The 15484-nt window shown below is 47.1% G+C and overlaps 2 protein-coding genes across 4 annotated transcripts in view; one reads left to right on the forward strand and one right to left on the reverse strand.

The window, feature by feature from the left end:
• LOC133475742 (phosphatidylinositol 3-kinase regulatory subunit alpha-like) overlaps window positions 1-14786 on the forward strand; it is an 18913-nt gene extending 4127 nt beyond the window's left edge. The window contains exons 3-17 of one of the 3 annotated variants that reach the window (XM_061769082.1): window positions 1592-1721; window positions 1797-1889; window positions 6322-6393; window positions 6459-6575; window positions 6806-7007; window positions 7237-7319; window positions 9556-9667; window positions 9759-9857; window positions 9944-10124; window positions 12249-12374; window positions 12461-12603; window positions 12763-12939; window positions 13015-13089; window positions 13406-13576; window positions 13915-14786. In XM_061769082.1, coding sequence (XP_061625066.1) covers window positions 1592-1721; window positions 1797-1889; window positions 6322-6393; window positions 6459-6575; window positions 6806-7007; window positions 7237-7319; window positions 9556-9667; window positions 9759-9857; window positions 9944-10124; window positions 12249-12374; window positions 12461-12603; window positions 12763-12939; window positions 13015-13089; window positions 13406-13576; window positions 13915-14104 — 1971 coding nt within the window. In that variant the 3' untranslated portion in view covers window positions 14105-14786. Of the gene's footprint in view, window positions 1-1591; window positions 1722-1796; window positions 1890-6321; window positions 6394-6458; window positions 6576-6805; window positions 7008-7236; window positions 7320-7728; window positions 7869-9555; window positions 9668-9758; window positions 9858-9943; window positions 10125-12248; window positions 12375-12460; window positions 12604-12762; window positions 12940-13014; window positions 13090-13405; window positions 13577-13914 lie in introns of those variants that run through there. The other 2 variants (XM_061769083.1, XM_061769084.1) reach the window with 2 other exon arrangements.
• The window catches only part of LOC133475771 (dematin-like), a 111604-nt gene that overhangs the window by 57884 nt on the left and 38236 nt on the right, over window positions 1-15484 (reverse strand). The window lies entirely within an intron of this gene.

Raw genomic sequence — 15484 nt, forward strand, 5'->3', positions numbered from 1 at the left:
TGAATGCAGCTGCAGCTTTGGTTCGCTTCCCATAATCGTCTTTTTGCAGGATAATCCTACTCAGAAGATCCTGACTGCTCTACGTTGACTTTGCCCAACATGGAGTGGCTTCTAAGCGAAAATACACACGTATAATGTAAAAAAAAAAAAAAAAAAAGGGAAAAAAACGTGCGCACTGTGACAAGACAGCCATTATGCCTGCTGAAGCAAATTATTTATTTGCAAAACAGACCAATTTACCTATTTAAAATCATAGTCCCAAACAAAACATGGATAAACATTACTACTGCAGTTATTGGACTTTATTTTAATGATAGTTTGTTTTCCTATACAATCCTCTGTCTGGGCTTTTTAGCTTTGCACATACAGTAGCTTCATATATCTATGCTATAAACAGGGTTTAGATAAATACAGGGTGATTGAAAAGTAACTCCCTATTTTAAAATACTTATTTATTCATATGTTGTAATATTTTCTAAATTTTTTTGTGCATGAGTGGCTAGCCAGAAGTCCTGACTTAACACCCTGTGAGTTTTTTCTGTGGGGTTGGTTAACGGCGCAAGTCTATTCTACCAAACCAATGACTTTGGAAGAACTTGAAGGACGAATACGAGAGTTCCTTGTGAAATCAGTTAATACGGTTCCTCGGCGGCTTGAGAAACTGGTGGCGAATGCTGGCGCCCATATCGAATTTGAAATAAAACTCCAGGCAGTACAATTTCTTCTCATGTTCATTTCTTGTAAGAATTATAGTTAAATAATAATAAATAAATTACTAGTACTTAAAAATAGGGAGTTACTTTTCAATCACCCTGTAGATTTGTTAAACTTTTCTAACTTCATAAAGATTATAAAACCTTTGTTTGTAATAATGAGTGAAATGAAAACGATAGACAAATTCAGGAGACAATATTTGCAGTTCACGGTAGAGGAGCTCCTCGCCCCCAAACACACAAACACGCACAGACCCTCATGATTTTGAGATGATCATACGTGATGTCACTCGGGGAAATACCTTTTGGTTTTACTCCTGTGACAAGTGTAGCAGCATTGATAGTGTTGTGTGTAAAAAGAGAAGCTGGAGGTGACTTGTGGCGGGACGTATTTACCGGCTTACCGGACTTTACAATGTAGGTGTGGGCTAGCTAGCGTGCTCAGTAGTCTGGTGCGTTGACAGCTCACGCTTATCATTTAAAATGAATAAGTAGCGGGCCAGCGTCAGTATAGGTATGTGGTGCCCACTGGCCAGATACAACCGCGTACCAGCCTGAAAGAAAGGTTGCAGTCTTGAGCCCTGTGTCCGTCAGCATGTCGAGTCAGCCGCCGGGTCGCCAGCAGCCGTCGGAGGCTTGGAGCACTGGAGCGAATCAAAACGTGCAATATGATGTTTCACCTTCCCAGGGCGTTAGACTTACTACAGCCTCTAGGGCACGCATGAGTAAACGCCGTTAAGTCTTGGGCAATATACGCGCAAGGACAGATATGAGAGAGAACGCTCACACTTTATAGAGTTACTGCACCCAATTATTCTACCGAGGGATAATCGGTAGAATAATTGATTCTAAAGACTCCAAACGCTCTCCTCCGACAGGAAAAGGGCGACTTCCCTGGCACCTACGTGGAGTTTGTGGGTCGGAAGAGGATGTCACCACCCACGCCCAAGCCCCGACCTCCCAGGCCGCCGTCGGCCGCGTCAATGAGAACTGACTCTGAGTCTGAGGGTGCGTGTGTGCGTCGGAGTCCAAGTTGCTCCCGTGTATCCATGCTGACGCTGAGCAGTGTTTGTTTGCTTGCAGGCGTCATGCTGCCAGACCTTCCAGAACATTTTGGACCGCCCGATACGGCCCCACCCCTCCTTAGCAGATTGATGGAGGCCATTGAGACCAAAGGTATGCATGCCAGCATTCATCATGGTGGACTTTCTAGACCATGGGAGGGCAAAATATGGCCCATGGCTGACTGAGCATACATGATCCAGAGTCCTGTAATATTTATGGTGTTAATTTTGCAACTTTTACCTAAAACTTGTTAGTTAAAATGTATTTCTTAATTTTCTTAAAATGCATTCATCCCATTAAATTAGCTAAAAGGTGTATAGTAAATAATACAATAAGAACATTAGTGGAATAAATAATAATCTTATTAAATAAATCCATCCATCCATCCATTCTCTACCGCTTATCCGGGTCGGGTCGCGGGGGCAGTAGCTTCAGCAGGGATGCCCAGACTTCCCTCTCCCCAGTCACTTCATCCAGCTCTTCCGGGGGGATCCCGAGGTGTTCCCAGGCCAGCCGAAAGATGTAGTCTCTCCAGCGTGTCCTGGGTCGTCCCGGGGGTCTCCTCCCGGTGGGACATGCCCGGAACACCTCACCAGGGAGGCGTCCGAAGGCATCCGAATCAGATGCCCCAGCCACCTCATCTGGCTCCTCTCAATGCGGAGGAGCAGCGGCTCTACTCTGAGATCCTCCCGGATGACCGAGCTTCTCACCCTATCTCTAAGGGAGAGCCCGGACACCCTGCGGAGGAAACTCATTTCGGCTGCTTGTATCCGGGATCTTGTTCTTTCGGTCACGACCCACAGCTCATGACCATAGGTGAGGGTAGGAACGAAGATCGACCGGTAAATTGAGAGCTTCGCCTTTCGGCTTAGCTCTTTCTTTACCACAACGGACCGATACAAAGTCCGCATCACTGCAGACGCTGCACCGATCCGCCTGTCGATCTCCCGTTCCATTCTTCCCTCACTCGTGAACAAGACCCCAAGATACTTGAATTCCTCCACTTGGGGCAGGATCTCATCCCCGACCCGGAGAAGGCATGCCACCCTTTTCCGACTGAGGACCATGGTCTCAGATTTGGAGGTGCTGATTCTCATACCAGCCGCTTCTCACTAGGCTGCGAACTGCTCCGGTGAGAGTTGGAGGTCACGGCTTGATGAAGCCAACAGAACCACATCATCTGCAAAAAGTAGAGATGCAATACTGAGGCCACCAAACCGGAGCCCCTCTACGCCTCGGCTGCGCCTAGAAATTCTGTCCATAAAAGTTATGAACAGAATCAGTGACGAAGGGCATCCTTGGCGGAGTCCAACCCTCACCGGGAACGAGTCCGACTTACTGCCGGATATGCGGACCAAACTCTTGACTCCGGTCGTACAGGGACCGAACAGCCCGTATCAGGGGGTTCGGTACCCCATACTCCCGAAGCACCCTCCACAGGACTCCCCGAGGGACACGGTCGAACGCCTTCTCCAAGTCCACAAAACACATGTAGACTAGTTGGGTGAACTCCCATGCACCCTCGAGGACCCTGCCGAGGGTGTAGAGCTGGTCCACTGTTCCACGGCCAGGACGAAAACCACACTGCTCCTCCTGAATCTGAGATTTGACTTCCCGACGGACCCTCCTCTGCAGCACCCCTGAATAGACCTTACCAGGGAGGCTGAGCAGTGTGATCCCCCTGTAGTTGGAACACACCCTCCGGTCCCCCTTCTTAAAAAGGGGGACCACCACCCCAGTCTGCCAATCCAGAGGCACTGTCCCCGATGTCCACGCGATGTTGCAGAGGCGTGTCAACCAGGACAGCCCCACAACATCCAGAGCCTTTAGGAACTCCGGGCGAATCTCATCCACCCCCGGGGCCCTGCCACCGAGGAGCTTTTTAACTACCTCGGTGACCTCAAACCCAGAGATAGGAGAGCCCGCCTCAGAGAACCCACACTCTGCTTCCCCATGGGAAGGCGTGTCGGTGGAATTGAGGAGGTCTTCGAAGTATTCTCCCCACCGACTCACAACGTCCCGAGTCGAGGTCAGCAGCGCCCCATCCCCACTATACACAGTGTTGGTGGTGCACTGCTTTCCTCTCCTGAGACGTCGGATGGTGGACCAGAATTTCCCCGAAGCCGCCCGGAAGTCTTTCTCCATGGCCTCACCGAACTCCTCCCATGCCCGGGTTTTTGCTTCAGCAACCACCAGAGCTGCATTCCGCTTGGCCAGCCGGTACCCATCAGCTGCCTCAGGAGTCCCACAGGCCAAAAAGGCCCGATAGGACTCCTTCTTCAGCTTGACGGCATCCCTCACCGTTGGTGTCCACCAACGGGTTCGGGGATTGCCGCCACGACAGGCACCGACCACCTTACGGCCACAGCTCCGGTCGGCCGCCTCAGCAATGGAGGCGCGGAACATGGTCCACTCGGACTCGATGTCCCCCGCGTCCCCCGGAACATGAGCAAAGTTCTGTCGGAGGTGGGAGTTGAAACTCCATCTGACAGGGGATTCTGCCAGACGTTCCCAGCAGACCCTCACAATACGTTTGGGCCTGCCACGTCGGACCGGCATCTTCCCCCACCATCGGAGCCAACTCACCACCAGGTGGTGATCAGTTGACAGCTCCGCCCCTCTCTTCACCCGAGTGTCCAAGACATGCGGCCGCAAGTCCGATGACACGACCACAAAGTCGATCATCGAACTGCGACCTAGGGTGTCCTGGTGCCAAGTGCACGTGTGGACACCCTTATGCTTGAACATGGTGTTCGTTATGGACAATCCGTGACGAGCACAGAAGTCCAATAACAGAACACCGCTCGGGTTCTGATCGGGGGGGCCGTTCCTCCCAATCGCGCCCTTCCAGGTCTCACTGTCATTGCCCACGTGAGCATTGAAGTCCCCCAACAGAACAATGGAGTCCCCAGTGGGAGCGCTCTCCAGCACCCCCTCCAAGGACTCCAAAAAGGGTGGGTACTCTGAACTGCTGTTTGGTGCATAGGCACAAACAACAGTCAGGACCTGTCCCCCCACCCGAAGGCGGAGGGAGGCTACCCTCTCGTCCACCGGGGTGAACCCCAACGTACAGGCGCCGAGCCGGGGGGCAATAAGTATACCCACACCTGCTCGGCGCCTCTCACCATGGGCAACTCCAGAGTGGAAGAGAGTCCAACCCCTCTCGAGAGGACTGGTACCAGAGCCCAAGGTGTGTGTGGAGGCGAGTCGGAACTTCTCGACCTCACACACCAGCTCGGGCTCCTTCCCTGCCAGAGAGGTGACATTCCACGTCCCTAGAGCCAGCTTCTGTAGCCGGGGATCGGATCGCCAAGGTCCCCGCCTTCGGCCACCGCCCAGCTCACACTGCACCCGACTCCTATGACCCCTCCCACAGGTGGTGAGCCCATGGGAAGGGGGACCCACGTTACACTTTCGGGCTGTGCCCGGCCGGGCCCCATGGGTGCAGGCCCGGCCACCAGGCGCTCGCCTTTGAGCCCCACCACCAGGCCTGGCTCCAGTGGGGGGCCCCGGTGGCCCGCGTCCGGGCAAGGGAAAACGAAGTCCTTTCTTTGTCGTCATCATTAGGGGTCTTTGAGCCGTGCTTTGTCTGGTCCCTCACCTAGGACCTGTTTGTCATGGGTGACCCTGCCAGGGGCATAAAGGACAGAGAACCTCTCAGAATCATCTTTATTTGCCAAGTATGTCCAAAAACACACAAGGAATTTGTCTCCGGTAGTTGGAGCCGCTCTAGTGCGACAACAGACAGTCAATTTACAGAACACTTTTTTTGGACAATTGTGCAAAAAGATGCAGAGTCCTCTAGCACTTAGAGCAGTTCGAATGACTAATATTGCAATAGTCCGGTGCAATGACCATTGTGCAAAGGGCGCCGAGACGTCAAGGAGTGTATGCGGTTTAAAGTGACGAGTAGTGCGATAATCTGGGACAATGTTGGTTGTGCAAATGTTGCAGATACTCCTCAATCAGTGTGCAAATGGAGCAGATGCTATTCTGGCATGAGTGGCCAGTATATGCAAATAGTGCAGCATGGCGAGACAACTACAGTGAGTGCACGAGTAATACATAATTGGCCCCACAGAAATGTGACAACGAACTCAAGTCAAAAAATTGCCAGCATGTTGTAATGGAATTGTAGGTTAGTTGTTTAAGAAGTTGATCGCAAGAGGGAAGAAGCTGTTGGAATGTCTGCTAGTTCTAGTTTGCATTGATCGGTAGCGCCTACCTACCTACTCTCTACGTCATTACAGCATTACGACGCTCAAAGTTATAATCAAGTGGAAAAAAGTTACAAACCACATCACTGGGTCACTAGCAAGTTAACTTACGTTACGCTTACATGTATGAGCAATTGGTTTAAGTATTTTAATCAATTAGAAATACTAAATTATTTTCTTACTAAAATTATTTTCTTACTAAAATGAAACATTTTACATATTTGTATTTATAAATGGTTAGTTATTAAATATATTATAAAGTTTGAAGAAAATGAGAATCAATCATTTTTATTCTTAAAAAATGAGAACTTTTCTCTTCTGTGCAGGTATAGACGGTCCTGGCGTGTACCGTGGCGTCAGTGGAGGAAGTTTGGACACGAGGCAGCTGGCCGACGCAGGTGAGGAAGTCGCATGAGCGCCGGCCAGGACTCCCTTTCATAACTTGGGCCATGTTTGTTTTCAGATCTGGAGCAGATGGAGGTGTCGTCCCTGTGCGACGGTGTGGTCCGCTTCCTGCAAGAGCTTCCCGGGCCTGTCCTGCCGTCCTCGCTGCAGGCTGACATGATCCACGCCGTGCAAGGTGTGTTATCACACTTTTTGGGGTTCTTGTGTTTTCACCGTTTTTGTTTAGATTTTTGACAAGGTTCTTGATTTAGTTTTTAACTTTTTTTTTTTTTTTTTTTTTTTTTTTTTTTTCATAGTTCATGGTGTGGTTCTTGGATTTTTGTCTTGTATTTTTGTTTTTTACGTGGTTCTTTGATCCTGACTTGTCAGCCTGTACGCTCACCTGCTGCTGTTGTCCACCCTCAGAGGTCCGAGACCCCGAGGAATGCGCCCGGGTGTTGCTGGGCGTGGCCAGCTCTCCGGCATGTGCCGCCCAGTACGGCCTGACCCTACTCAGCGTGGTGCGTCATCTGGCCCGACTCTGCATGCATGCCGCCCGCAACCAGCTTAGCGTCCGAGGCCTTGCCGAGACCTTCAGCCCACTGCTTTTCAGACAGACCACCGCAGGGTTAGTCCACGCGGGCTTGCGCAAATACACACACACACTAATTTCTCTAGCTCTGAAACAGCAGAGTGGGTTCAACTTTTATTTCTATAGCAGTCATGTTTCTGTACATATACTTGAACAGTTTCTAAAATAGAGGACATTTTACAGTAAAGGGTAGCTAATTCTTCTAGTTATGTTTCAATAAAGTTATGAAATGTGACTTTTCTAATTATTATTATTATGCTTTCAGGTGTGAGTCAGGTCCAGACCCTCTGATCCAAGTCTTGGAGGTTCTGATCAGCAGCGAGCTCAACGTGAACCAGGCTGCTCCAGGTAATTTGCTAACACGCATAGCAGCTAGCTCATGACACAAATGCAAGTGTTGCTCAAACACTCTGTGCTGTAGAAGCGACATCTTCTCAGTCACTCGATTGACAGGCGTCACTCGTAAAGGCTGTCAATCAAGTGATGTCACTTGTCCATAGGAAGCCCGAGTGGCGCCGTGCTAGGCAGAAACGGCGAGCTGAGTAAGTAATGGGCTGCTTCTGAATCGATGACATTATCGCTCCACCAGGATGCATCAGAGGTGGGGGATTAGGGAATCGGGGGATGTTGCCGTGGCGATATCACAGCTGCATGGGGATTGGTGGAGGGTGAGCGGTGATGTCATACATCTCCAAGCCGCTCTCTTTTTGGCTGCCTCTCAGACGTGCCGACAGGAAGTGGGAGACGGGTACTTGTGACAAAAGCGTGGGGACGCTCGCCGCCAAAAACAGCAGCAGCGGCGGCGGTGTGTGCGCTGAAGGCAAACACACATGGCGCACCAGGAGGCTCGCAGGAGGCGGTACTTGATCCTCTGTTACATCAACATGAAGAGTCCAGGTAGGATGTCACCTACTGGACCGCAGAAGCAAAGTTAACTCCTTGAAGATCAGAGCAGGGCATTGTGGGTCTTTGTTCTTTTTATTTATTTATTTATTTTTTAAAAGCCTAGTTCTTGATATACAGGGTGGTTCCAAAGGAGGTTTACAGTGGCCTCACCTTTTTGCTGTTTTTGTGTTAAGACCAGAACCCTGTCTTACATGAAAGTATTACTTTGGCTTGCTGGCCAAAACACCACAGATCCTTCGTGCCAGCGAACTATGTTGAAGTGATGGGAGGAGCTTGATTTAGCAAGGACATAGCCCTGTCTTATTGAAAAGGAGTGCTTTGGCACCATCTTGAGGTATCTATAGGGAATTATATAAAAAAAATAAAAATGTGTGGGGTGTCAATTACTTTTCACTATTCGTGGTGGTGCTTGGTCTCTATTGGTTCTAGACATGGTTATTGTTGTGGTTCTTGACTGTTTTTTGTCCATTTCTTTGTCTTCATTCTTGACTTGGTTCTTCAATTGATTTTTTTACTTTGCTTTTGACTTGGTTCTTGATGTGGTTGGTTCTTGGCTGTTTTTTGTCCATTATTTGTCTTGGTTTTTTACTTCGTTCTTGACTTGGTTCTTGACTTAATTTTTTATTTAGTTTCTGACTTGGTTCTGAGTGTGATTCATGACTGTTTTTTGTCCATTCTGTCATGGTTCTTGACTTGGTTCTTCAATTATTTTTTTTACTTAGTTATTGAATTGGTTCTGGATGTGGTTCTTGACTGCTTTTTTTGTCCGTTCTTATGTCGTGGTTTTTTAAGTTGCTCCTGATTTAGTTCCATACTGATTCTATACATGGATCTTGATGTGGTCCTAGGCATTAAAGACTTTTTTTGCCCTTGTTCTTGATATTGTTCATGATTCTTCATTGTTCATGTGGTTCTTGAAATGGTTCATCACTGTTTCTTGACTTTTTTTTGTCCATTGTTCTTAATGGTTCTTAAGTTGGTTCTTCACTAGCTTTTGATGTGGTTTTTTGTTCATTCTTGTCTTGATTGTTGACTCGATTCTTGATGTACTTCTTGACTTGTTTTTTTTACTGGTTCTTGATTTGATTCTTCATGTGGTTCTTCACTTGGCTCGTCTTTGGATCTTGACTGATTTTTGTCAATTTTTTTTATCTTGGCTCTTGACTTTGTTCTTGGATTTTAATGCGGTTCTTGACCCTTTTTTTTTGGTTTATTCTTTTGCCTTATTTTTTGACTTGATTGTTGACTGTTATTCTTGACATACAGTTCCCTCCAAAAGTATTGGAACGGCAAGGTCACCAAATATTAAATGTTATTCACTTTAAGTTAATTTAATAATTAATGTCTGTTCCAGTACTTTTGGTCACTTGAGAAGTGTGTGGCTTCAAACAAAAGTTGCTCTGTCCTGACTTGTTTAACACATCTCGATGTAAATACCATGAAGTAAAAGGTGGAATTCTGAACTTTTCTCATATTCATCTTGTGATTTAAAACCCAAATGTCTTCAGTATACAACAAAAACAAAGGAATTGACATTGCCGTTCCAATACCTTTGGAGGGGACTGAGGTCCTTGAATTGGCATCGTGAGAGGTTGACTTCCTCTTTCAGTGAATGACATCACCACTTTGTATGTAAACAACAGAAAATTATTAAATGGCATCTCCATTTCTGTTTCAGCTTTACCTCCCAAACCTGCCAAGCCTTCCACGCCAGCCTCCGCCACTGCTTGCACGTTCAACAATGGTATGGCGCTGCACGACGCCGAGTGGTACTGGGGCGACATCTCCAGGTAATGCACTTCACCATCTCCGCACGCACGCATGCCTGCACGCACGCGCGGTTAAAGACGCTTCCCGCCAATCCACCGCATCTTGTTTCAGAGAGGAAGTGAACGAGAAGCTGCGGGACACGGCCGACGGCACCTTCCTGGTCCGGGATGCCTCCACCAAGATGCACGGAGATTACACGCTAACGCTCAGGTGAACGCCATCGTCATGGTCATCATTATTGCCACTGAGAAGACAGGAAGTTGTCTGATCTGATTTGTGTGTGTTTGTGAGTGCAGGAAGGGGGGCAACAACAAGCTGATTAAGATCTTCCACCGCGAGGGCAAGTATGGTTTCTCGGACCCGCTGACATTCAGCTCGGTGGTGGAGCTCATCAATCACTACCGGCACGAATCCCTGGCGCAATACAACCCCAAGCTGGACGTCAAGCTGCTCTACCCGGTCTCCAAGCATCAGCAGGTATGAACGTCATATATGTGCAACTAATAAGTAAGTTAAAAGTCTTAACTTTCAAGTTTTAAGCAAGTCCCAAGTTACAGTTGTAAAAGTCAAGCTAGTCAAGTTAAAGCCCCACTAAGTTCAAGCAAGTTGAGTCAAGTCATTCCCTGAGTTAATCAAGTCATAAGTAAAGTAGGGCTGCAACAGTTAATCGAATAACTCCTATAATTCGATTTACAAAAAAGGTTGAATCAAAATCTCTGCCTCAAGGCATTGCAGAGATCATTTTTCCATACGGACTTACGTTATTGCTAGACTTTACACCGATCTGATCGGCTTGATCGGTATCGGCCGATAATTAGCATTCTGTGTTAGTTGGCTGATCAACTTTACATAATTCGCTGATCATTGATCGGCTCCGCAAAAGACATTTACTCCACGTCGCCGTCGTGTCCTGATCCACAAGCTCATTAATTTTTAGCCTTGTCACATGTCGTGTGACATAGTACTGTAACTATCTGACGACCAATAAAGTTTTATTTTCAGTCTTGTCGGTGAAAAAACATTTGGCGGTGTGGGACTTTTTTGCGGTGCCTCAGACAGACAACGTAATGCCTGGATCAGACGACAAGACAAATTTGGTCTTTCACAATTGCAGACTACTGCAATTAAATCTCGTATTCCGATACCACCGCATCCCGTCTTTTGTCAACACTGGGCTTTACCTTGTCAAATCAAACGCCACCGGATACACTCGTTACCATGGCGACGACAACAACAATAGACCGTGCAAATGTATTGTGGGGGGGGAATTATAAAATGAGGAAAAACGTGTGGTGGTCATCACCGATGCTCTGCAAAGGACGTTGATTCACAGATTGCTTGAGGTATGTTCACATACTTTCAATACGATACGGCTCACAAGCAGGCAACAAAATGTTCTGTAGCCTAGCAAGCTAATGCTAGCACTAACACAATCATGCTCTGAAGTTTCGATGTGTGTGAAGTAATTTAATTAGAATAAAGTAATTTAATTACACTAAGTTAGCACCCATTATTTCTGTCATATTGTAATGTTGGTTTGACCTGACTAAAAACTTAAATTTATGTCAGTGGCAAAGACTTGAATGCCCCCTAGAGGTCATTGTTTTACCTTTTGTCTAAAATGCTAGAGAATACTTTTGAAGATGCTCAGTACACAAGTAAATACAGTAAATGAACAAGCATTTAAATAGACACATTGCTCCATCTTGTGATCGGTTATCGTTTTTTTAAACTCTGTGATCAGCCCCAAAAATCCTGATCTTGTAAAGCCTAGTTATTGCAGTTGGACGCACCACTTTGTGTAGAAACAAGCGAGCCAGGCGGAAAGAGTTTGTAAAATACAGAATGTCCAAAGTTTGGGATCATTTCACGCTTTGCAAAGAAGATAAAGTGCTATGTGTACCAATAGAGCACGTCTACAATTCCAACACAAGAATTTGATATACTTATGTTAGAGAATTTCATATAGCGTACCATTGCTTGGTAAAACATTTTCTAATGCCCCCGCGAGTGGTTAAGGATAGATACAGCTGCCGGTGCACTTTCAATCACTTGATTAAACAAACGGTTAAAAAACAAATGTGTAATAAGCACGTTCATACATGAGTTGCCGAGTCACTTGTCACGCAGACTGGCTAAGGGGTTAGCCATTAACAGCCAGCTGCTATACTCTCATTCGCTGATGCCCATATCACACACCAGGCCAGGCTAAGCCTATTATAGCATGACACACTCAAAGTCACAGATACTACAATAGACTGTGAGGATGGCAACCCCAAGTGGACAAAAATAATGCCTTCATATCACATACACATTTTTTAATAATGCAATATCAAATTTTATCCAATTACTTGAAGAAGTGATGGGACCAGATATCGCATAGCTAAACTGTGAAGTTAATGTATCTTATCTGTATTTGTGGGTTTTATGGTGACGGGTGAAGTAAGCTGTCGTAGTTGTTGTCTCTTCTCTTTGATTTGTGAATCTTGCAAGTTGTCAGAAGTCTGACTTGAGTCAAGACGTGACTGAAGTCCTCCGTCTCTGCTCGCCACAAGCGAGACCAGACCTCACACCCTTCTGACACACTGTGTCCTTTTTCAGGACCAGGTAGTGAAGGAAGACAGCATTGAGGCAGTGGGCAAGAAGCTCCACGAGTACCACCTTCAGTACCAGGAGAAGAACCGCGAGTACGACAGGCTCTATGAGGAGTACACCAGAACATCTCAGGTACACACACACACACACACATGCATACACACGGAACTTGCCGTTTCTTGGAGTTTTGGATTGTGACACCGCGATGCCGTCCACAGGAGATCCAAATGAAGCGCACGGCCATCGAGGCCTTTAACGAGACCATCAAGATCTTCGAGGAGCAGTGTCAGACGCAAGATCGCTTCAGCAAGGAGTACATCGAAAAGTTCCGCCGCGAGGGCAATGACAAGGAAATCCAGAGGTAGGCTGTTGCCGATGCAGACCCAGCGCAGGTCTGAGGGAAGTTGTCATGGAAACCTGGCCCGCAGGAATAGCAAGTCTTGCTCATTTATTAAAGTGTAAAACTGTCCTGTGGTGTCTGCATATTCTTCATCACCTCTTCTTGGTGCTGTGCTGGTAGGATCATGGAGAACTATGAAAAGCTACGCTCCCGCATCAGCGAGATCGTGGACAGCAAGCGCCACCTGGAGGTGGATCTGAAAAAGCAGGCCGCTGACTACCGAGAGATCGACAAGAAGATGAACAGCATCAAGCCAGACCTTATCCAGCTGCGCAAGACCAGAGACCTGTACCTCATGTACGCCACCGCTGGCAAAACCAAAAACAACACTGCTACATGACGCTAAGCTAACCTGCGTGTGTGTGTATGCAGGTGGTTGACCCAGAAAGGGGTCCGGCAGAGGAAACTGAACGAATGGCTTGGCCTAAAGAACGAGACCACCGAGGAGTAAGTCCACTCACGCACAGCGGGAACACACATGACTGTTGATGTCACAACAGGAATCACGTGACACACACACACCAGGAAGTCACTTCATGTACACCAGGAAGTCATGACACACAACAGGAAATCACAAGCCACACGCACACACCCAGCAGGAAGTCACATGAACACACAACAAGTCACATGACTCTTGGCGGAAGTTACATGACTTGTCCTGTTGCATTCAAGATATTCAGAACATGTTTGATGGGGCGTGCTTGAGCGCGCCACTGGGACTTGATTTGTTTGCTAACTGTAGCTGTGTGGTGGGGGTCCCTAGCGAGTACAGCATGGTGGAGGACGAGGAGGACCTCCCTCACCATGACGAGCGTCTGTGGCGTTTGGGCAACATCAACCGCAGTCAAGCCGAGTCGCTGCTAAGAGGAAAGAAGGACGGAACGTTCCTGGTCCGAGACAGCAGCAAGCCGGGATGCTACGCCTGCTCTGTCATGTATGCATTAGTGTCTTCATTCCTATTTGAGCAGGAAGGTGTCACCTTTTGAGTCCCCAACACCATCTCCCAAAACTCACTCAGTAGCACCCACTGCAAAGAAAAAAAAGTCATAAAATGGATGTGTGTTTGTCCATGTGTGTTTTTGTGCTTTTGTGTGTGTGTGGTTTTTTATCAGTTTCGACGGATATATCTTTAGGTTTTCATTCACGATTGTCGAGTAACAAAAAGAAACATGACTTGGTTGTCTTTTATGTGCCAGTGTGTGTACGTGCATGTTTTTAATTGAAGACAACGTGTGTGTGTTTGTGTTTGTGCGTACATGTGTGCACATCCAGGGTGGAGGGCGAGGTTAAGCACTGCGTCATCAACAAGACGAGTACGGGCTTTGGCTTCGCTGAGCCGTACAACCTGTACGCGTCGCTGAAGGAGCTGGTGCTGCACTACCAGCACACGTCGCTGGTGCAGCACAACGACTCGCTCAACGTCACGCTTGCCTTTCCCGTCTACAGCCAGCAGAGGCGCTGACGTACCCGACCGACACCGCCGCCGAGCTCGGACGACTCTCCCTACTTCATTCCAGCATGGCTAACCCGCCCCCTCACGTCAAATTGCAACGACTGTATTTGGAGTTATCACTCACTCCCGACTCGCCTGACTTTTTCGTAAGCTATGTTGGCCATAGTATAAAAATCTCTACACAGTGATTAAGGAGTAGGGAATGATGAATGGCTGCGTTTGGAATCATTCATTATTCCCGACTCCGACTTGAGTTTTAGTGGAGTTTTTAGGAACTCTCTAGTTCCACTATATAAGAATTCCTATATAGTGATGACGGAATGAGTGAATGATGCTCAACACAGCCTCCTAACTTCTCATGGTGGGTTTTCAGCTCTTTGTGACAAAAGCTGTGAAATAACTGGGCACCCTGCCTCCTTCCACCCATGGCTGAATTTTGAAAAATAAAAGGTACTGAAGTGGCAAAACTGCACTGTGACAAGTGGCCCACACCATTCCAAAGACTTTTCTCCAGGACTCAGGTGCTTCTGTCGCTTCTTTTTCCATTCCGGCCGGGGGGAGAAAAAAACCCTGAACATTTCCCTGTAAGCTCAGTATTTTCCTTCACGCTCTTATTTTGAAATGATGCAAAACACTTTATAGTTGACAATTGTTTCCGCGTTTGGGATCAATAAACACATTTTGTTCCTTATTTTGTCAGTTGCTCTTTTTTAATCTTCACTTTTTTGTCATCCATTTGCTTTTTCCTCATTTTTGTTTTGTCGTCACTTCCTATTTTTGTTGTCAATGTCCTTGTCATACACCTTTTTTTGTTTTAATCATCAGTCCATGTTTGTGCTTTTCCATGTCCTTATGTTGTTTTATTTTGTCATCCACTTCCTGTTTAATCTTACCCATGTGCTTATTTTTGTCAACCACTTTGTTTGAGGTTATCCATTTATTTTTTCCCTGTTTTGTCTTCTGCTTTGTTTTCATCCTTTTCTTCATCACTTCCTGTTTTCACCTATTCGTCCAACCATCCATTTTGTACACAGCATATCCTCACTAGGGTCACGGGTATGCTGGAGACATCCCAGCTATCTTGGGGTGAGATGCGGGATACACCCTGAAGTGGTCGCCAGCCAGTTGCAGGGCACATAGAAACAATCATTCACACCTACGGGCAACTTAAGAGTCTTCAAGCAACCTCCCATATATGTTTTTGGGATGTGGGAGGAAACCGGAGTTTCTGGAGAAAAGCAACGCAGGCACAGAGAGAACATGCAAACTCCACACAGGAGAGACTGGATTTGAACACAGGTCCTCAGAACTGTGAGGCAGATGTGCAAACGAGTCTTCACCGTGCTAATTTCCTTTTTTTTGTTCCCAGTTTTGTCATCCACATCCTGT

Source organism: Phyllopteryx taeniolatus, chromosome 3, assembly GCF_024500385.1.
Source record: "Phyllopteryx taeniolatus isolate TA_2022b chromosome 3, UOR_Ptae_1.2, whole genome shotgun sequence".
Classification (NCBI taxonomy): Eukaryota; Metazoa; Chordata; class Actinopteri; order Syngnathiformes; family Syngnathidae; genus Phyllopteryx; species Phyllopteryx taeniolatus.